This window comes from Ascaphus truei, chromosome 3 (assembly GCF_040206685.1).
Source record: "Ascaphus truei isolate aAscTru1 chromosome 3, aAscTru1.hap1, whole genome shotgun sequence".
In the NCBI taxonomy this organism is placed as follows: Eukaryota; Metazoa; Chordata; class Amphibia; order Anura; family Ascaphidae; genus Ascaphus; species Ascaphus truei.
The window spans coordinates 289,119,040-289,142,728 of NC_134485.1; the positions used below are offsets into that span (position 1 = coordinate 289,119,040).

The following is a 23,689-nucleotide window of genomic DNA, read 5'->3' on the forward strand; positions in this document are numbered from 1 at the left end:
TGCTGTATATTGTTATCCTATACATGTAGCACGTCCTAGGGGAAGCAGTGACAGAAATGTCTGGAAAGTCTGGCTTTTTAAGTCTATCAAACGAGTTATCCAGAAAGTTGAGCAGAATTTGGACAAGAATTGCTCATCCTAAAAACTGAGCCACGCAGTAATACTGAGTGAGTTTGACTTTAATGGGGTACAAAGGGACAATTTAGAAGGAGTCACACATAGCTACAGGCTGGATCTTATTACTCACCCTGCCACACTCACACACATATACCCTGGAATTCAGCGCCTCCGCTAAACATATTCTTTCAGTTCACCACAGGGGTTTGAAAATAATAATAATTAAAATATATAATATAATATATATATATATATATATATATATATATATATATATATATATATACACACACACACAGCTCAACCCGTCTCTGGATGCGGCTGGCCGGTAGGTGTGGGGGACTCGGGGGGTGGGGGGAGGTGGATGCCGGTGGAGGGGGATGGTAATTCCGGTTGGGGGGGGGGTGGATGCCGGTGGTGGGGGGGAGTTACCGTGTGGATGCCTGTGGGGAGATGGTAAGGAGCAGGCTGCGGCTGGACTCGGAGGGCCGCTGTTGGCAGGCCTGGTGGGGGACGTGTACGGCTTCCAGCCACCTGGGGGACTTCCGGCCACCTCTTCCCTCCCTCCTCCCGATCGGCGTGCGGCGGCCATTTAAAAAATAAAATAAAATTAGCGCGACCTCGGTTCTAGCGGGGTCGGATCGGGTGGCCCCCGAGGATTATATATATATATATATCTCTAATGCCGAAATCCTGCCAATGGTAGCCCAAAGAAACCAATAAATATGGCTCTACTAATCAATGCAACAAATTCAGTTACTCCACAACCTCATTGTAGGTTCTAGACTCACGTTTGCTGCCATCACAGATATCTGTCTGAGAGACACGGAGGGCCCCATCATTAATCCATTATGTCTCATAGGCACAAAAAAGTGGAGGGTGCAGATCACATAGGAATCAATGCTGCATTAATGTACCCACACTACTGCTACCCACCTTTGAACAGCTTCTGGTCAGGCTCAATGCAACCAGAGACAACACCACTGATTGTTTGCCAATCTCCAGGTCCTCTGCTGAACTCCACCTCTGATATCACTGAGCTGGCAGCCTAACTCAATGTGAGCTATAGAAATCCTATCATTTTAGGGGATTTCAACGTCTAGGAGATACTCAAGCCACAAACTTTCTGGGTGCCATGATATTCCTTGGGTATTGACAACTAGTTTGTGGTAGCACACATGCACAGTCACACACTAGCCCTCCTCTTTGCAATTGTAATCACAGTCCAACAACAACTAAATGAAAGACCATAACTCAAAGAATGCACAGACCACGATAACTGCTGGGCCCTGGAGCCCTGGAAATCATCCTCACAGACACAGCCTCCTCTCTAGAAACCAACACTGCTGTTTCATAATTACTGAAATGTACAACAACTAGGTTAGGAAGAGGTAGACACAATCACTCTCCTAAGATTAAGCAACAACTAGAGAAGCCACAATGGCTGGTTTCCCATCTTATCTACTAGCACAAACTAAGAAACACTAAACTTAAGCGCATTTGATGAAAAATAAACACTGCAGAAGCAATGGAGGATTACATGACCCACCTAAAAGTTATACAACAAAAATAACCTTTGCCAAGAGAGCTTGCGTGGTAACAAAGATAGTAGCTGCTGATAACAACTCCAAAGACATTTTTAAGATTGCGACCATCAACGACCTCAGACCAACAACATCACCTGTATCTTTTTCCTCCTTAGCTTGTTAAAGCCCCAGAAGGCATACTCCACAGCACCATCCTCAGGATTTTCAACCAATCAATAAATCAGAGCAAGTTCCCGGACAACCTGAAATCTGCTTACCTAGATACCTCAGATCTAAACAGATTCAGATCGGTTTCCAGTCTCTCATGCCTCTCCAAGGCCAGAGACAAGGCAATTGAGTGCTTATTACAAGCCCACCTAGAAAACAATAAGACTCTGGATAAAACCCAGTCTGGTTTCAGATTTCTCAGCATCTAATCTGACTGGATAAGTGTGATAGATGACTTTCTGACATATGGACAGAGGATCAATTCTCATCCTATTGGACCTCTGAGCTGCCTTCAACATGATTAACCACAGCCTCCTACTACCAAAGCTGAAAACTGTTGAAGGGACCAATCACTCAGCTGTATTGCCTTCTTAAGCAGAAGAACCCAAATAGTAGGCATACATTCTAATCATCCACAACACACATTACATGTGGAGTGCCGCATGGCTCCATTTTCACCCCTCTCCTTTATAACATCTACTGTATATGAAGCCAATAATGGTCTCCAGTAACACCAATATGCAGATGACAGCCAGATATACGTGACTGTTACTCTGGGTACACCTCATTCAGTTAATATTGACTGTTGGTATAAGGACGTGGATGGATGACAGTTGGTTAAAATAAAACTTGGACAAGACGAAGACTATCATCATAGCATGCCAGAACCAAATTGATCAAGTGAAGTACCTGAAAAACATCCAATTCAAAAACCATGCCTTAGCGCTCTCCAAGGGAGCGAAAAGTCTGAGCATCCGATTGATCGTAATCTCACAGAAGAAAAAGTCTAACAGGCAGTCAAGTCTTGCCTCTACCACATTTTCTTCATCCAGAGACTCAAGTCTCTCTTTATGGAAGAAGACCTGTGGAAGATCACCCACTCCGAACCGTAGCTACAACTATTGTAAACCTGCATTGCGATACAGGCACATCAGTGGAACACTGAACTCAATTCATTGCCTGATTGGTAGTCCGTGAAGATCTCTCAAAGTCCTCTCTACAATCTAGAAGGCCACATATGGCTTAGCATCAACATACATCTCGAGACACTTCACTGAAATTCAGACAACCAGACCAATTGGATCAATCAACAATGTACTGCCCGATGTACTGTACTGTAGCTCGATTCTATTCCACAAGGGAAAAAAAGGCAGTCACAGCAGAAGGCTTTGGAACAACCTCCCTATCAACATCAGGGAAGCTTCCACCTTCCAAATTTTAATTCTATAAGTACATTGGTTGATAAGAGTAAACAATTTCCTTAGCATCACAATTTATCCCTAAATGAAAAGATGGAGAATCAAGGGAGTTTTGGCATTTTTTTTTACTAACGATAATGTGAAAGAGATCAGGTAGGAATGTGATCTATGCACCAGTTGCTCTTGTTTGCCTCATCCCTCTAAGATATTTAATAAAACAGCAGTCAGTACGCAATGGAAAAACACATTAAACTAGTCTTGCTGCAGTATCGGATATGGGAATTGTGTAACAATGTAATTATGTACAGTGCCTATGTTATAAGAGTGTTGCACTTTAATTTAAATATAAGGCACACAGAATGTCCTAAATGTTGCCATTTTCTTAGTTCAAAAAATAAGTGACATAAAATAACCATGTTTTCATGATTTTATCATTTTCATAGCCCAGATATCATGGTTAGTTGCATTTTTTTTAAACTAATAGGTTTATCACATGCAGCCTGTGGAAAGAAAGTATATCAGCGGTAAATAGCTAAAAAGCACTAAGAAGGACATTAACCTCTAATCAGATTCTATCAGTTCATTAATCCTGCCTTTTTGTGAATTGCTCTTTGTTTTATTTCCGTGTGTGCTTCCTGCACAAGGCAGAATCCTCCCTGTTCAATGTAGCCCAGATCTCCTCGGGGATATGCAGCAATGTCTGCTCATCCTTCTTTGTCTGCAAACTGGTCAGCCTTAGGGACGCTTTATTATGGTATGCTCTTGATCCTGCAGTAAAACTTCATTGCACTTCTTAAATCACAAATAAAATACTTCTTTGGTTACTGAATAAAAAAGCTTTCAAGAGTTGAAATAGTTCAATGCCTAGATGCAATTTCTCTTGCCCAACCGTAAATCGGCTTTCAAACCACTGAAAGAGTGATGCCCTACGTTCCCAGGTTCATCTCTAATACTATAAACGGACAACTAAATTGGACCTAAATAGCCTTAACATTTGTTTAATTTGTTTTAGGTCAGCCTGAAAAATTCCAGATTGATGAATAAGATACAATACAGATTGCAGCCCCTGTTGGGAACAATGGTATTAACAAACTAGATAGGTTTTTTTTTTTTTCTTCTTCTTTTAAATATTTTGTATGTGTCTTTTGCATTGAGCAGTTATCTTTGTTTATGGAAACTAAATATTTTGTGTTAATATATTGGCAATAAAAGGTTTATTTGCTCGCTTGCTATGTAGGATTGGCTCCTTAAAAAAAATATGATTCATGCTACTGTACATACGTAAAAAAACACAAGATCATAGGACATGCAAACTAATTAGAACCAAATATTTTATTATTACCCCTTTCCTGTTATGGCACAAAGGCATGCACATCTTTAACGCCTTTCATTTAAATTAGGGGTTTAGTTACATAATTTGGTCACAATACGATAAAGTTGCCCACCACACCAAGGTAACCTCAGATCGGACACGTCCTAACGGCTAATGTCATTATTTGTTATTTTCTCAAAGTTGAATTCCTCCTCTCATTTCATTTCTCATTTCTTGGAGGAAGAACTTGCAAATGTAAATATCTTTTATACCTTTGCCTTTAGCCGATCACTTGGGAGTAGGTGGGTGGGGAGCTATATACCATTAGACGGTGTCGCCATCTTTCCAAAAACACAAATCAAGACATACATACAAATCCAGTCACGTGTTATACCTGATTTGGGGGTTACCTTGGCATTGTGGGAAAGCTTAAACTATGGTCCAAATGAACTAAAACCCCAATTTAAATGAAATATTAGGCAGAGTTAAAGCTGTATGCAGGCTCTTATGCAGCATGGTGTAAGTAATAGGAAAGGATTAAAAATAATGGCATATTTGGCGGCCATTTTAATTTCCTTCCAAAGAGCAAGAATACTGGTACAGTAAGTATCCTGGAAACCAATGGGTCCCTGGAGCTTGAAATAAGGAGGTTCGGCTCCAGAGGATCCCCTAGTTCCAATCCTGTAAAAAAAAAAACCCCCATACAGTATACAGAATTTGGACAGTGTTGATGATTTAACGCTGCTGCTAGAATCGCTTTACTCTCTCCTAAATCTGTCTTGGCGTCTCTCCTGCTGAAATCCCTCTCCAGGCTCTTATTAAATCCTGATTTGCATAAAAAAATCTTCTCTCTTTTAATACTATACAGTACACTCTTCTGCCCCTCCTTACAGCTCAGACCTAATTTCTTGCTATATACCTGCCTGACTCTTGTGTTCTCCGCAAGGATGTCTTCTGTCTACCCCTTTTGTATCCGACTGACATCCTCTCTCCACCTTTAGGACCTTTTTTAAAACCCACCTCTTTAACAAAACATATGGGTAGCTCCGATGGCTGATATTATACATCTCATATGCACGGACCTTGCCCCCCTGCAGACGCACTCACCAGAACACCCTCCCACTGTATCTGTAAATTCTCCCTACTTGCCACTTACATTGTAAGCTCTTTGGGGCAGGAACTCCTTTTCCTATTGTTTCATGTCTGAAGTGCTTATTCCCATTGTGTTATAATATGATGTCACGTGTATTACTGCTGTAAAGTGCTATGTACTCTATATAAATAAAGATATATATATACATACAAGCAGTGCCAGATTTCCTGTTAGGCCCGGGCCTAGGGAGGCAAAAATGTCTGCCCCATATACATTTGCTGCGCTATCGAGCCTAATGCCAAGCCACTTACATATGCCAGGCACCTCCTTGCTGCCTCTTTTCTGCCGCCCTCCTTCAGATTCGCAGTGTCAAATGATACCAACGTGGTGTCGCAGCGTCGCATTGCCATGTCAACGAGATTCCGTGTGATGTCACTCTGGTGACGTCCGCAGCGTCATTTGAAGCTGCGAATCAGGAGGAGGAGGAGGGCGGCAGAAAGGAGGCGGCCGGCTTATGTATGTGTCTAGGGGCGGTGGATTTCGAAATTCGCCACTGCATACAGTGAGAAAAGGCTCACTCAGGAGCTTGTCTCCCTCATTGCCATGATGACCCATGTAACATAGGGATGATTGTGTTAGTGAAGAACTCTCCAGTGTCCCCTCTCTCCCCCCCCCCCCCCACCGTGGTCACACAATTTTTTGCCATTTATAGGAGAGAAACAGGCAGCAAGCTCGGCCAGACAAGGGAGACCTGGGACTTTATTTTGTCGGGACAGAACCTCCCAAAGACTAGACTGTCCTGGCAAAATCAGAACTGTTGGCAACTATGAGAGTACCTTATGTCCTCGATTGTAAGATGTCATCAATTCTAAGACGCACCCTTGATTTAATAAAACTAATTGGGGAAAAAAACCCCACTATATTAAATGTGCAGAATTTTTTTTAACTAGCAGACAATAGCATACATTTATCTACACTACACTATTCTACATTACACTGCACTACAACTTTATACTGCGGCCTTGCTGCCGCTGAATGCGCTTGGCAAGATCACTTCCGTGATTCGCAATGAGTATAGCCACGCTCATGCACGTACGCTCTCCAAAGCTCAGCGCTTTGAGAGACATGGAAATTTGATTTCCACGCGCTCAGCAGGGTCACATGACCCTTCAATAACAACGGGGAGAAAGAGACAGAATGGGGAGAGAGAGACAGACACAGAATGGGGAGAGAGAGACAGGCACAGAATGGGGAGAGAGAGACAGTATCGGATGAGCGGAAAGAGAATGGAGGGAAGGTGGGAGGGACGGAAGGGGGCAGGGAGAGAATGGAGGGAAGGGGGAGGGGAGAATGGAGGGAAGGGGGGGAAGGAGGGAAGGAGAGACTGGAGGGAAGGTGTGGGAGGAGAGAATGGAGGGACACACACACACAAAGACTCACAGACAGACAGACACACACACACACACACACACACACACACACACACACACACACACACACACACACACACACACACACACACACACACACACACACACACAGAGTTCCCTCTGCACCTACTGCAGTTCACACAGAGATTCGACAGGGGGGGCTGCTGGCCAATGTGAAGATCCCTGGCAGGCATCTCCAGCTGATCTCTCTGACCTCATGGAGGGGGTGGAGGCGTGATCGGAGCCATGCTGCACACTGTGAAGATTTTTATTTTTTTTATTTATAAAATGTTTTACCAGGAAGTAATACATTGAGAGTTACCTCTCATTTTCAAGTATGTCCCAGGCATAGAGTTAAGATGACAAATAATACATGGTTACAAATACATAGTTACATAAGTGAACAGGGTATACTTTATATACACAAGACATGCACAGTTAGAAATAATATTTATTATAGGCGTATGTAACAGTTACAGACCAGATTAAAATATGAGACAGCTTTAGTTTTTAAAGAACTTAGACTAATGGTGGTGCCTGTGAGAGTCTCCAGTAAAATGTTCCAGTTTTGGGGTGCATGATAAGAGGAGGAGCGACCAGATACTTTACTGTGAACCATGAACAGTCTTTTGGAGTCAGATCTCAGATAAGTGCTGCATGTGGGAGAGATGAACTTTTCGCCTAGACTCAAGTGATGACCAATCTAGTTCTTTGAGCATTTCACAGTTATGTGTGTTGTAGTTGCATTGGAGAACAAAACGGCATATTGAATTGTAGAGGGTATCAAGTTTGCTAAGGTGGGTTTCGGGTGCCGAGACGTATTCTATGTCCCCATAGTCGATAATTCGCATTAGCATCTGCTGTGCGATACGCTTTCTGACCAGCATACTTAGGGAGGATTTTTTCCTATAAAGTACCCATAGTTTGGCATAGGTTTTGGATGTCCGGGTATCCATGTGCATCCCAAATGTTAAATGGGAGTCAACCCATATGCCCAAATATTTAAAACTAGTAACAGTTGTTAGGGTGGTATTAGCGTTGGTTCTGATCTGGAGCTGAGTCATTGGAAGCGTTAATTTTTTTGCCTTGGTCCCAAATACCATTGTTACAGACTTGTCAGTGTTTAAAAACAGTTTGTTTTGGGAAATCCAATTTTCAAGTCTCAAAAAATAATATTGAAGTATGTGTTCAAGGTCGGAGAGGCTAGGGCTGTGTGTGTATAAGATTGTGTCATCTGCATACATGTGTATTGAAGTTCTCTTTCAAGTTGTAGGAAGATCATTGATGAACACTGAGAAGAGTAGGGGCCCCACAACAGAGCCTTGCAGGACACCACAGGTGATATCCAAGGGGTTGGAGTTAGAGCCTGAGATAGACACATGTTGGGATCTACCTGATAGGTAGGAATGAAACCAATTTAAAGCATGCTTCCCTATTCCAGAGCACTGGAGTTTGTTAAGCAAGATAACACGATCAACAGTTTCAAAAGCCTTTGAAAAATCTAGGAATATTGCACCAGTGAGTTGTCTCAGTTCCATTCCACACTGGATTTCATTGTAAACGTTTAGCAGGATAGTTACCGTGGAGTGTTTGGGGTGAAAGCCAGATTGGAATTGGCTAGGAAAAATTGTTTTGGTATGGTAATCACTTAATTGGGAGTGAACACATTTTTCCATGTCTTTAGATAGTATTGGGAGAAGAGAGATTGGGCTGTAGTTTGAGAGAGTTTTTTTATGTCCCCACTTTTGAAGATTGAGACAACTTTTCAGTTTTCAAGGTCTTAGTGATATGGACTGCAGACAGAATAGAGTTGACTATGGAAGCAATTGGTTTGGCAATGTCTGGGCACCAAGTCTTAGGAACTTAGATTGCAGTAAGTCTGGTCCACATTGGCTGCTTCGTTTTAATTTGAGGAGCGCTAGTGTAATCTCCTCTTTGGATACTGGGACAAATTGAAAATTGTGAGCAGTGTTGGGAGAGGGTGGGGCCATAGGGGTACTCTCAGAATGGCGTTCATGTTTGTGGTTTGGGTTGTGTTTCGCTAATAAGTTAGTAGCACACTCCACAAAATAATCATTGAATGCATTTGCAATGTCTGTGGGATTTGTCAGAGTGATATCCTCCTTAGTGATATTACTTGGTTGTTGATAGCTAGAAAGCTGGAATATAATGTTAATAACCTTCAAGAAGTTAGCTGGGTTTAATGTATTCGGGTGAAGATTGTCAGAGTAATATTATGCTTTTTTTATGTCTTGTTTGCCTTTTGCACATATTAAACAAGCATCTGTAGTTATTAAAATCCTTGGTAGTGCCAGTTACTTTGTAGCTTTTCCACAAGGCATCCCTGAAATGGGAGAGTGCTATAAGGTCAGTTGTAACCCACGGCAGGTAGGCCCCCATACTCTTATTCTGCGTAGTGGAGCATGGGTATCACAGAGTTTTAAGAACTCTGATTGGAAATAGTCATGCGCAGAATCAGGGTCAGGAATTAAGTCGATTCTATACCAAGGGCAGATGGTAAGGTCAGCCAGAAACTGTTGTGGGTTAAAGTTTCTAAATGTTCTAGTGAGGAGAAAGTTGGGGCTTGATGGGGTGGTTTAATTTTCCTTACACAGTACACTATTGCATGGTCACTGAAAGTGTCAGGAAGGATGCCAGAAGATTAGATTCTGATGGGATTTGAGGAGAGAATCCAGTCTAGCAAGGAGTGGTTGTGAGAATTCAGGCTTGTCCATGTGGGTTGAGAAAGGAGTTGTGTTAGGTTAAGTGACTTGAGTTGTATCTGGATTTTGTGGTTTTTAGGGTCGAGCCAATTGTAGTTAAAATACACTCTTCTCATTCAGAGAAGAAATGGAGCCAAGAAACTGGGTGATATCAGTCAGGGACTGTAGAGGGGTTTTAGGCGGACGGTAGATGCCAGCAACCAAAATAGGCTTAGAAAAGGGGAGGCATATTTTGCCATCTAGGTTTTCAAAGATTTCAAGATCCTTGGCCGGCATCTCCAGCAGTGCCCCCTACACTGGCGACACACTTTATTCGAGCTGGGCTAGTCCCACGAATTCGGGTATACCCGGGTGTATTGAGGTTTGTGACTGTTTTCTGCCCGAGTGCATTGAGGTATTTTCCAAGCAGGGATTGAAGCATTTTATTCCCGCTGGCTGCAATACTGCACAGTATATATATATATACTGCATTACAATTCATGAATTTATGCCATCTGGTAGACACGCGAAGCATTGCAGCCTATTAAATCCTAATCATTATCTTTTAACAGATCAGCCGCCCGTCAGCCAGGCATGAACCCAGGCTGGGAAGGCAAACACAACGGGGCTTGTCAGAGGTGAGGAGCGGCACATTCCAGGTATCTGCCAGGTACATACTGGGTATTTGCTCGAATAAAGTGTGTCGGTGCAGTAGCTGATTTTTTAGTACATCGATTCTAAGAGGCATCCCTATTTCAGACATGTGAAAATGGGAAAAAAGGTGCATCTTAGAATCAAGGAAATACGTTAATATAAAGAAATACTTCCTGTACCTACAGTTTCTGCTTAGCGAAAGGGAACCCAATATGCATAATTGAAGTTCCTAAAAAATTACAACTTGTGATCCTGACTGCCAACTATAATGACCTTTCATCCTTGTTCCTAGGTAAGGACCCTTCTGTTGGTAAGTAGAGGGTTTTATGCGTGTAATTGGTTAGAGGCATGCAAAGATGAGCAATACACAGTGGTCGACAAATCACCCAGAAATCTACTCGCCGAACAAAAAAATCTACTCGCCACCTAGCACCGCCCCCAGCCCCGCTTTAAAAAAAATAAATGAATAAATTCCTAGTAAGAACATTCGTTTTTGACATAAGTTTATTTATTGTATTACATTATACTACAATTAGTCCTTGTTACGTGTGTGTGTATGTGTGTGTAAATGTCGGATTTAGAAAAAAAAGCCAGATGTGAAGGACTAGTTTCCTGAACCCCATAACTAGTGCCTGGACGCCCCCCGCTTCACAATATCTAAAGCAGCAATCCCGCCTGGGATCTTACCTGATCCGCAGTCTCTCAATGTCCAGGTACCCTCATTCCCGCAATGTTATACATTGGAGGGGATGTGTTCCCTACCTGTCTTCTGGGTTATGTGATGGGTTCTGATGTCTCCCGTGTGAAGCTCGAGAGTTAGATCAGGAAGAAAGCAGTATAGGTTATTTCAGTGTAGGTATAGGGCAGTTAAGATATATAGGGTAAATAAGAGATCCAGAGTGTGTGAGAGAGAGAGAGAGACAGAGAGAGAGAGAGAGAGAGAGAGAGAGAGAGAGAGAGAGAGAGAGAGAGTGGGTGAGAGAGAGAGAGTGTGGGTGAGAGAGAGAGAGAGAGAGAGAGAGAGAGAGAGAGAGAGAGAGAGAGAGAGAGAGAGAGAGAGAGAGAGAGAGAGAGAGAGAGAGTGGGTGAGAGAGAGAGAGTCTGGGTGAGAGAGAGAGAGAGAGAGTGGGTGAGAGAGAGACAGAGAGAGAGAGAGAGAGAGAGAGAGAGTGGGTGAAAGAGACAGAGAGAGTTTGGGTGAGAGAGAGAGAGAGACACAGAGAGAGAGAAAGAGGGAGACAGAGACACAGAGAGAGACAGAGACACAGAGAGAGACAGAGACACAGAGAGAGAGAGTGCGACAGAGAGGGAGAGTGCGACAGAGAGGGAGAGTGCGACAGAGAGGGAGAGTGCGACAGAGAGGGAGAGTGCGACAGAGAGGGAGAGTGCGACAGAGAGGGAGAGTGCGACAGAGAGAGAGAGAGGGAGAGTGCGACAGAGAGAGAGAGATGGAGAGTGCGACAGAGAGAGCGAGAGGGAAAGTGCGACAGAGAGAGAGAGAGGGAGAGTGCGACAGAGAGAGAGGGAGAGTGCGACAGAGAGAGAGGGAGAGTGCGACAGAGAGAGAGACAGAGTGCGACAGAAAGAGAGGGAGAGGGCGACAGAGAGAGGGAGAGGGCGACAGAGAGGGAGAGGGCGATAGAGAGGGAGAGTGCGACAGAGAGAGAGAGGGAGAGTGCGACAGAGAGAGAGAGATGGAGAGTGCGACAGAGAGAGAGAGATGGAGAGTGCGACAGAGAGAGCGAGAGGGAAAGTGCGACAGAGAGAGAGAGAGGGAGAGTGCGACAGAGAGAGAGGGAGAGTGCGACAGAGAGAGAGGCAGAGTGCGACAGAAAGAGAGGGAGAGGGCGACAGAGAGAGGGAGAGGGCGACAGAGAGGGAGAGGGCGACAGAAAGGGAGAGGGTGACAGAGGGAGAGGGTGACAGAGGGAGAGGACGACACAGGTTGGGGGCGACAGGGAGAGGGGGCGACACAGGGTGGGGGCGACAGGGAGAGGGGGCGACAGGGAGAGGGGGCGTCACAGGGAGAGGGCGTCACAGGTAGAGGGCGACACAGGGAGAGGTGAGGGTGACAGGGAGAGAGGGTGACACACTCACAGACACACACAGACACACACACTCACAGACACACACACACTCACAGACACACACACACACTCACACTCACAGACACACACACAGAAACACACCGACACAGACACTCACAGACACACCCACTCACAGACACACGCACAGAAAGTCGGGCAGGCGGGGGGGGGAGGTGCGAGAGGTCGGGCAGCCAGGTGGAGTGTCGGGCAGGAGTTGCGGGGAGATCGGGGGCCAGTGGGGGGATCAGGGGCCAGCGGGGGGACAGCCGGACAGGCGCACGGCAACACCAACCTCCCCGATGGGAAACGTGGCCGGACCGGGAACTTTGCCTAACCCCCCGCGTGCGCGCGCGCGCCCCCCCTCTACCTCCCGCCCAGGTTGCAGCCATGGGGACGGGAGTCAGAGCTGCCAGCCTTCCCTTCTTCCCCGCTCCTATTACCCTGCCCGCGCGGGTGCCAAAGGAGCGTGGGACAGATGGGAAGCGCCTGTCTTCCAGGCCTGTGCAGCAGCCGCGGGGACCCCCCCAGCCTACATCCCGCCCCGGGCAGCAAGCGGGGATCGGGTGCAGGGGGGGAAGGGGCTTACCCAGAGCTGCCAGCCGGCCCTCTTCCTCACGTCAGCCCAATCAGGGAGGAGGATTATTTATTTATTTAAAAAAAAAATATGGCACGAGCAGGGGAATTCATAGAGCAGATTTAGGCCTCCACGGCCTAAATCCAGTTGCCACGGGCGTGCGGTTATGCGTATTTGTCGAACACTGGCAATACAGAGAGAAAACATTGCATGCATGGAAAAGGACAGAAGATTGTAGTTAATATAAATTATACTCTCTCATAAAGTGGCCCCAGGAGCATATTGAATAGATGGATATACTCTGTAACATTCTGTAATTCCCTTCATTCACACACACACACACACACACACACACACACACACACACACACACACACACACACACACACACACACACACAAACTTACATCACTAACATTCAGGGACCATTTAACACCTTAAGTCAGGGGAACTTTTTTCCCGGCGCCCCCCTGCCGGCAGTTCTCCTCTCTCCGTGCCCCCCCTCCTTACCTCGGTTCCTGCGTCATGATGTCACGTTGCCATGTCAACATGACGTCACATGATCTTGCGGCGTCATTTGATGCTGCGTTGCCATGGCGGCGCGTCGGAGCCAAGGTAGGTGTGGTTTACATAGGCTTTCGCCGCTTCCCTGTCACTTCATTTAAGTGCCTTCGGGAAGCGCGCAGGGCCTCTGTAAACCCCGCACCCCCTGCAGTCAGTCTCAGGGGAGGCGTGCCCCCTAGTTTGCGCACTGCTGCTTTAAGTCATAAATCGCATACTGCACGGGGGGAGGGATAGGCTTCAGTCAGATACATTCCAGGATGCACTGTTTTTAAGTAAAAACCTTGCTTGCTTTATCCATTGTAACACCGCCGGAAGAAGAGATCAGTGTACAGTATCTCGAAAGCTCACACAAATAAAAGCCAAAGAACGGTATCGTCTATTCGTTTGTACACACAGACATTGCCTTTACATAAATTCCTTACTTGGAATCCTGCAATAGTTTTTCATCACAGAGAAATCTGAATTTAAAATATTATTTAAACAACTAATTAAAAATGGCAGTCATTTAGTATTCTCTGAACTACTTCATTCATAATTCATAATGCATTCTAGGAATAAACACAGTGCTTCTATAGAATCTGTGTCCTAATTTTATGTACAGTATGTTCTCATTTTTTTCCTCATTTGTGTATTTGTAATATTTGCAGAATTTAAATGTAAGAATCTCTAAACTGTAGCCAGAGTCAAAACATTATAAACAAAACATTATACTGTAGATGTCTCATAGTATTACAAGAGCGAGTACTTCCACGGTATTAAAGCTTGATTGCTTTTCCTTGAGGATAATCACATCATTATTTTAATGCTTTGATTTTTGTAAAAAAAAATTATCCTAATAAAGTTGCGACCTTTGATTGTGGGTGATATAATGATAATGTAAGAAAATAGATACGATGATACTTCTGAATAAAAACTGATGATTGCTTCAAGCTTTCTTTCACAACACTTTTGACAAACATTTGACAGTCATTTTGAAAGACTTGTAAGGAGAGGGACCAGTTGTTGATATGCAAAAATTGGAATGCATAATATTGTATTTATTGTGTGGGAAATCTACCTTTCCTTCTTCTTCTCTGGTATTTTATGCTACTTAGTTTGGTCCTTACATATACTATCAATAAACTGTTGCCCAACCTTTTCATTGTCTCACCTATGTTCACACCTGACTAATGTTTTGTTGAATATTGGTCATAATATCGGCATAACCAATGTTTTGGAATTGGACTATCAGGCCTCTGTGATTATTATTAAAAAAAAAAAAAGAAAGCATCTTTAGTTTCAAAATATGGACAATGTGTTTACTTCAGATGTAGTGCAACTCCGTGTTCTGACAGCAGTGCGCAAACTGGGGGGCGTGAGACTGAGTGCGGGGGGGGCGCAGGGTTTACAGAGGCCCCGCGCGCTTCCCGAAGGCACTTAAATTAATTCCCGGGGGAGCTGCAGAGCCTCTGTGAACCAAACTTACCTTGGCTCTGGCGGCTTCTCACGCGTCGTCATGGCAACGCGGCGTCAAATGATACCGCGAGGCCATGTGATGCCGGAGCGAGGGTGAGGGGGGGCGCGGAGGTGAGGGGACCGCCGTTAGGGGGGCGCAGGGAAAAAAGTTTGCTCCCCCCTGTTCTAAGACATGGCTACATTTGGCTATGGTGTCATGGTAAAAAGCAGCTGCTATACCTTTAAGTGAAAAGTACAATGGCTTTTCCCTTTGTATTGCTCAACTGTGGAAGAATAAAGTCATACTACATACTGTATATGTGTCGGAACTTTCCCCTTAATCAAACTCCAAACTTATTGGAGCTCCCTATTAGGATTCCGAGTGGCACAGATGTATTTTTAAAGTGCATGTTTAAACATAGATTTAGGGCCCTGTCCAATACAGTGAGAACCTGGTTAAGGCACGGTTAATGATGCATCAACTTTTATTCACGGCTTGTAGTATTCAATATAATAGTCTCCATAGCTGAATTTACTGAGCGAACCAGTAGCTCAGTGGTATTTGCTTAATACAGTATAGACAGTCAGTCTAATGGAATGAGAGGTTGAGCGATGGACAAAACCATGTCGATATTGTGTTTCAGCTACGCCTGGAATAAATATAACAAATCATAATTTAATTTGTAATATGACAAACAAAAGAAAAACAAAACTAAGCAAATCTATAAACATGTTTCATAGGAAAAGACAACTAGCCCAGTCTACAGCTCAAGCATATTGCGGATTGGTGCTTGACAGCATATTTCCATAATACTCTGCCAATACATCTCACACCTTACTACCCTATTCATGCAGAACTAAGCAGTCTGCAGTACAGGTCTATTTGGACAGAAAATCCAGGTGTGAATGTGTGTGCAGAAAATCTCATAGGTCTTATACACTTTTTTATTAATTAATTTTAAAATGCATGTGGTAGATTTTGTTCTTTCATCTTTTCCTTTCTTCTTTCTCAAATCCTTATTTCCCCTGCTTCCTGGTTGCTTCATTTATTTAACCAACACGTGTACGTCTTTTTGTCTGTTTTCAGAGAACTGACGCCTTTGAAAGCAGAATGTTAATGCTGGACGGGATGCCGGCAGTTAGAGTCAAAGCAGAGCTTCTGGAATCTGAGCAAGGGGTAAGCAGAAGTTTCCAGACAATTCCTTCACATAAAACCACTAATCATTTGCAGTTCTCTCAGCGGCTAGGGTTTTACCAATGGTGCCAAGAAGTCATTAATTTACCTGTTTGTAGACTATGTCCTGTGTCAATCATTGCAATTGAATCTCACTCATAAATGGCTGAATTATTCCATAAAAATTATATTTCCGGCACCGTATTACACTCATTTGTGTCCTTAGACCTTGCAGGCAAAGAGATCTTTACTATTGTCATTAAAAGCACAGGGAGAACATAACTAAGTGCTGAGGAAACTCAACACGTAAGAGACTTTTATTTTCAATGATTATGAAATTGGCTCAGTGGTAGCTGCTTATTACAGCCCAAATAATCACCAGATTAATTAGAGAATAATCATTTTCACTATACGTTCGAGGGTTGTAAATAAAGTATGGACTGCAAAGACACTGTCAAAATAAATGTCATCCACAAGCAGCAATTAATTCTAGCAATATATGACTGATTAGTAGTGCATGTCACCAGTGTCTGTCATAAAGAACAAAAGTAAGGTAAAAGTGATAGCTTTTAATGACTAACTGATGTTTAAAAATAGTACAAGCTTTCAGGACAACACAGGTCCCGTCTTCAGGCATGTTACCTCCCGATATCCTCACCCACTGGGTTGCAACCCAAAAGGGAAATGGGTTATTTTGTGGTAGAACGGGAGAGCGAGAAAATAATTATAATAGTTCACACAGTTTTAGACAAGGGAAAGATGATCTCTAGGCACTCACATGGAGCAAGTTATATTGAAGCCTGGCATCGTTCTGCAAACGGTGTTCTCGTATACAGAGAGAGAATACAGTGTAATCATTTTAATATCAAATGTAAAAAGTTGTGGACAAAATATGGGCTCGCAAACCCAAGCACATAAAGGGCCCCGATCAGTTTGCCGCCAACTTCCTCCAGTGTCCTCGCCACAACACATCCCTGGTTTGCTGCAGGCTATGGAGTCCGGTGTGAGGATGCGTGTCACTGTCGCAAGATTAAAAAAATGGCCTAGCAACGTGCTTCACCGAATACGGCTTCTTCAGGGCTCCATTATTGTCCTCCTGGGTAGTCCTAAAAGCTTGCACTCTTTTTAAACATCGATGAGCCATGCAATATACTGTAGTGCCGACGATTATTCTAAAACAAACCTGGGGCAATCTCCAAAAAGACCCAGGTACATGCCAGGTTCAAAATGAATGGGGCTGCCAGGAACCCCTGCTGTGTTAATCCGATGGGCCATTAGCCTCTGCAGAAATGTCACTGAAATGTACCCAGCAAATACCCAGCATGTAAAGTGGCAAGTTTAAGGCAAGTTTTTGAATACTCGTTGGCTCGTCTGTAAAAGCAAGGTCGAAAAGTGTTCTATTTTAATTTTCAGCTGTATGAATATTTTGTGTTTCTATCAATGTGTAACTAGACAAATATCTTTTATGCTCAAACATTATTTTTAGTTTGACTTATGAGAAATGTATTTTATTACTTATTTTTTGCTGCAAGCTGGGAAATGTGTTCTAATAAAACTACAGTGTTATTTAGAGCTGACTGAAGTAATACGGCGAGATGGAAACCCATCAAGTCAGAGGCGTATTTGAAGGTTTCAAATAATGTTCTGTATAAAAAGGCCTTTTTATTTCAATTTTCTAGGCAGTAAATGTATATTTAAGAATTTGCAGCAGATCGGAAAAGCATTTGTATTACATAGCTATGTGAAAGTATTATATTTATGCAAGACGCATTGATATCAAAAGCATTTGTATTATGGCATATTTAATTACATCTGGGCAAGAAACTAGATCCCTTAATGCATACCAGGAAACTTTCTACCAGACAACACTTCTCTCCCAATAACTTCTTTACCCCTCAATAAAAAACACCCACACAAATCCTCTATTCACACCCTTTATCTACTCCTTCCTGCTGCTGGGGATCTCCCTGAAGCCAGACATACAAACCTGATCTCATTCATGCCTCACTGCCATCTCCTCCCATGCTAATGGTGTCAACCTTTTCATTTAATACTGACTAACCTTAAATCTTGCCCCACAAATCAGGCATCCCAATAGCCTGCACTCATGGCTATTGTCCCACACCCAGAGCCTGCACTCATGGCTATTGTCCCACACCCAGAGCCTGCACTCATGGCTATTGTCCCACACCCAGAGCCTGCACTCATGGCTATTGTCCCACACCCAGTCACTCCTACCACCCATTGTGGCCAAGCACAGCCATCTACAGCACTTATTCCCTCACCTGCTGTCTCTGTAAATTCCCCTCAAACCTTAGATTGTAAGCTCTTCGGGGCAGGGATTTCCTTTCCTATTGTCTGATTTTGCTTCACCTATTGTATTATTATAATTCCCTGCACTGTATTTTTTGTGAAGCGCTGAGTACACTTTTGGCGCTATATAAATAAAGACATACAATACAATACAATACACAAAATTTCAGTTTATTAGAAGAAAAAAAATCAGGCAATTGACAGTATCAGGGCGATTCATTGTATTGACTGGAGCGCAGTTTCACAGGCGGAAAGGGAAGAATAAAAAGACAAAAATAGTAAGATACATTACCACCGGATTTTCAAATGCTGGGTGAAATAAAGTCGAATGAACTCACATTTCCCCAGTTTCAAAACAGCATGGTATAATCAAAACACTTCTAGTGCAGGGATCTAATGGAGGTAGGGATCTCCTCTCAGGCTCAAGGACATCTATGTGGATTTTTAAGCACCACTAGATCTCATGGAATAATAGAAGATGCCGACAATAGTGTCGCCGATTGTGACTTTTATAAATGGGAATAAATAAAATACCAAAGACTGCACTCGCTCACATTGTGCACACCGGACATGTGCATATAATAATTATAAATGGGAGACAGGTAGTGTACAACAGTGTTTTCCATGAGTGGGGGCACTGGATTACGTTTCACTGCTCAGACGCTTGATCTAAATTCGGTATGTAGTGTGCAGCAGTTTCACTGCCAACGATGTAAGTTCTAGCGTCCCTCTTGACCTCTCTGAATCACTTCTGGAAATGGAGGCAATGGGTTGGCGATCACCTCTTGGTCTCAGGACACAAACTCCAAGCATTTAGCTGAATACAACTTCTTCAGGAACAATGGATACCACAAACATTTCTACCACACAGTATTTCCGATTAGTAGGAAAAATTCAGCGATTTGACATTATCAGTCTAGTTTGAATTCTGGCATTCTTCATTACAACCCCACTTGTGCACCGAAAAAATATAAGGTAAAAACATGAGATGGATGTAACATACTGTAGTTGTAATAAGGTATGGGCTTGTGGCACTCAGGCTGGAAGAGTGGTTAAAAAAGGTAGCAAAACATAAAAAAAAAAATTAAAGGACACAATTATTTTTAAGTACTATCCACCGCTACAGGCCTTTCATATCGCTTTGTGCTTTCTAGCAAAGGATTTGTGGTGTGTGTAAGACAATGTCAATCTGGCAGCCACTTTTACATTTTAGTGGTAGTATATTAATATTTATCAAGGGACAGTTAATAGAGTAAGATCTGCCCAACCCCCCTCTCTCACCCCTCAAATAAATAAACCAAAAAGAAGGGAGCCTTCAGGTCAATAGTCGAAAATATCTCACAGCTCTGCCAAACCATTCATTAAAATATAAGCAAACACGCTGGGCACTCTGGAAAATAAATGTTAATATAGGCAGAAAAAAACCAGTCGTACTGCCGACATTTCTGTCCTAGAATCAGACCTTATCAAAACATATAGGGGCCTATGCTACTGTATAAGCGCCGATAAACCACTTATCGAGGTCTTTTCCCCAAAAATGCCTACAGCTATTCCGTAATTCCCGATAAATTGCCGATAAAAGTACTTTTCGGGAAAAAAAATTGTCGAGAAAAAAAATATCGCTAAACGAGCGGTGGTAAGCCAATTATCAGCAGGTTTTCACATTCATGCAATTCTAGTAGCTTCGAGTAGGTTATTGGCTAATCAAGGCTCTAGAATGGCGATTTCCTTTAAAAATTCTCCCGCCTGGAAATGTTGCTGTGACGGTGGTGAGAAGCTGCCGAGAGGGGACTTAAAAAAAAATGAATTTTACCTGCATCAGATTGATGCCAGGAGTCTCCGGAGCTGCTACACATTAATATCAGCACCGCAGGTCCCCGGCATGAATCAGATGCATGAAAAATGCATTTACAGGCAACTTCATTACTTTAGCGGCTAACATTACAATATGTATTAACCACCAATACACAACCCACTCCCCGTACACCCACATAAAAGCATTTTTTTAAAGTGCACAGGATTGATACCAGAGGCTGGGGTCATCGGGTGGTTCCTGCGTGTGTCTGTGGGCCACCTGGTGGTCCCTGTGGGTGTCCGGTGGCCCCACAGGGTCTCCGGTTGGTCCCCGTTGGTGTCTGGGGGTCCTCGGGTAGTTCCCACGGTTGTCCGTGGGCCTCCAGGTGGTCCCCGCCGGTGCAATACATGGATATAAGTACAACACCCTCCCCCCCCATCCCCAATGCATACAGTGCAGTAATGGGCAAAATTACTATTATCCATATATGGATAATAGTGCATTTGCCCATTTAAAATAAAACATCAACCAGCAACATAAAGTAAATAAAACGTGCACTTACCCCTGCCTGCCTGCCAGGATGAAGAGCGCCCTCATCCTCATCACCGTTCATGTCCTCCGTTGCCAGAAACAATACAATACAAAATACAATCTAATGGCCCCTAACTCCTTAACCACCGTAGCGGTTATTAACTGCTATAGTAATTAAGGGGTTAACCCACCCTCTCTCGCAACCCACCAGGGAGACGTAACCACCCACCCTGTACCCATTGATTGTAACAGTGGTATACGATGCCCATATAATATGGGCATAAGCCACAATAGCAGTCAATGGGCAACCTAATCAAAAAGCCTGAAGGCCAAAAATACACAATAATAAAATAAAAACACAAGCACCTAAACACCCCAATAATAAAATAACTAAAAAGCCTAATAGTAAGCCACATCAATAACATTTATCCATCTCCAAAACAGCACAATAATAAAAAAAATCTGTTATTCCAAAACATAAGAATACAATTCAATAAACACCTAGCCAAGCAAACTATTCAAGAAATAAAACCACTAGCCAAACAAGCAATTCAATACATAAAAGCACTAGCAAACAAATCAATTAATTAATAAAACCACAAGCCAACACATCAATTAAAACCAATAGCCAACAAAATAAATAATTAATTAAAAATGCTAAACAATCTGAAAATGAAATAAAAACAAGCCATCCAAATTACAAACAATTTAAGCTAAACAAAAAACAGAAAAAGAAACAATAATCAATAGAAAAAAAAGCATTTGCCAAAAAATGCATTGGCTGTCACTGTATTTATCTGTTCCCAAAACGGGCACAGATTAATACATTATCAGTCAATGGGCAATGAAAAACATAAAAATAAAAAAATACCATAAAAAACCTGTACAAAGAAAATTACATACATTCAATATTTTTCTTACCTTTAGAAGCGTTGGCGCTCCGAATCCTGGCGTTTCTGCAAGCTCTCGTACCGCGACTTCATCAAAGTCAATCCAACGCCATCCACCTTGTAGATCCGGAACAGGTAACAAAATTCTTCTTTCTTTTATCTTCTATCACCTTCTTCTATCTTCATCTGTCATTATTTCTTTCTTTTCTTTAATCTTCTGTCTTCATCTGTCAATCCAACCCCATAGTAAATCCCAAAGGATGTTGTCTCATCGTCGTCTTCCTGTTAAATGGGCGTGACATCCCAAGGATGTGACATCACAGGCCTTATATAGGGCCTGTGATGTCACATTTTCAAATCAGGTGGTACTGCTCCAATCTGATTGGACGCTGTATCATGTTCCCGCCTCTTCTTATTTTTTATTTAGGATGTGACATCTCCAAGGGAGGTACGTCACATCCTTAAAACCACATGGCTATATCACATGGTATTACAGCCAATGTCAAAAGGATGTGACATCATCCCTTAAAGTGACATCACATCCTTTTGAACTAATGTAACCTAGCACATGGTACAACCAATGGGATTGTCTTTAATCCCATTGGCTGTAATACCATGTGATATAGCCATGAGGTTTTAAGGATGTGACGTACCTCCCTTGGAGATGACGTTACATCCTTTAAAAAAAAAAAAAAAAAAAGAGGCGGGCACATGATACAGCGTCCAATCGAATTGGAGCTGTACCATCTGATCATGAAATGTGACTTCACAGGCCATATATAAGGCCTGTACATCTCATTTTACCTCAAGATGCCGACGAGACAACATCCTGTTCTGGATTTACCATTGGGCTTTGGATTGACAGATGAAGAAAGAAGATTAAAGAAAAGAAGAAAATAATGACAGATGAAGAAAGAAGACGGTGATAGAAGATAAAAGAAAGAAGATTTTTTTTTTTAACCTGATGCTGGTCTTCAAGGTGGATAGCGTTGGGTTGCGGGTGATGACGTCGAGCTTGCAGATACAACGGGATTTGGAGGGTGAAGACTTCTAAAGGTAAGTAAAATATTGAATGTATGTAAATGTCTTTTTTTCCCAGGTTTTTTTCGTTGTATTTATTTATTTTTATGTTTGTGATTGCCCATTGACTGATAATGTATTAATCTGTGAGGGTACATATAAATACAGTGACAGCCAATTAATTTTTTGGCCCACCCGAGGGCCCCCAGACACCTGCGGGGACCACCCGAGGGCTCCTAGACCCCTGCGGCAATTACCCGAGGGCCCCAGACGCCCGCAGTGACCACCCAAGAGCCCCCAAACTCCCGCGGGACCACCTGAGGACCCCCGGACACCCACGGCCAGTGGTATCAATCATGTGGGGGTAGAGAAGGTGAATATTAGTGTTGTGTTTTTAATGTTTGTTGTGGGTATCAGCTGTTTTAATATAAAATGTAATACTAGTGTAGATGAGCAGGGGGTCTCCGGAGCAGAACCGCGTTGATTTTAGGTCCGGGGACCATCTGCTTCCCAAGAGAAAGGCCTCGTTATGGGGTGCCGGTATCTCGTATGCATTTAAATGTCTTGCGTCATGTGAACGTGGGAATAAAATGCATAGGTGATATCGGCACCCCATAACGGGGCCTGTATCTAAGGAACCAGGGGGTCCCCAGACCTGAAATCAATGCGGTTCTGCTCCAGAGACCCCCTGCTCATCTACACTAGTATTACATTTTATGTAAAAAAAATTGATCGCTGGCGAGATGTGCGCAGGTAGTGATGTCTCTTTCTGTGCAGCTCTCTCTGCAGCTGAAAAAAATCGCCGGATCTGGCCTTTTAGAGAGGCGATCATCATGTCGCCGGTTACTCGCCCATTTTGGAAATTTTGCTCTCACAGGTAATCAAGTATTTCTGATAGCAACGCTCAAAAAACTGGCGGATTAAATAGCCAGATGATTTTTTTAAATCATCGCCTATAGCATAGGCCCTTAAGTCTTTGTTGAACTCATGTAATATGGTTTTTGATCATTTATTTAAAATGAGACCATGTTATGTTCCCTGGTTTT

General features: G+C 43.1%; 1 protein-coding gene across 2 annotated transcripts in view; it reads left to right on the top strand.

The window, feature by feature from the left end:
* Positions 1-23,689, top strand: part of KLF12 (KLF transcription factor 12) — a 272,088-nt gene that overhangs the window by 104,914 nt on the left and 143,485 nt on the right. For both annotated transcript variants that reach the window (XM_075591001.1, XM_075591002.1), the window contains exon 2: positions 16,008-16,097. In XM_075591001.1, the coding sequence (XP_075447116.1) occupies positions 16,032-16,097 (66 nt within the window). In that variant the 5' untranslated portion in view covers positions 16,008-16,031. The remainder of the gene's footprint in view (positions 1-16,007; positions 16,098-23,689) is intronic.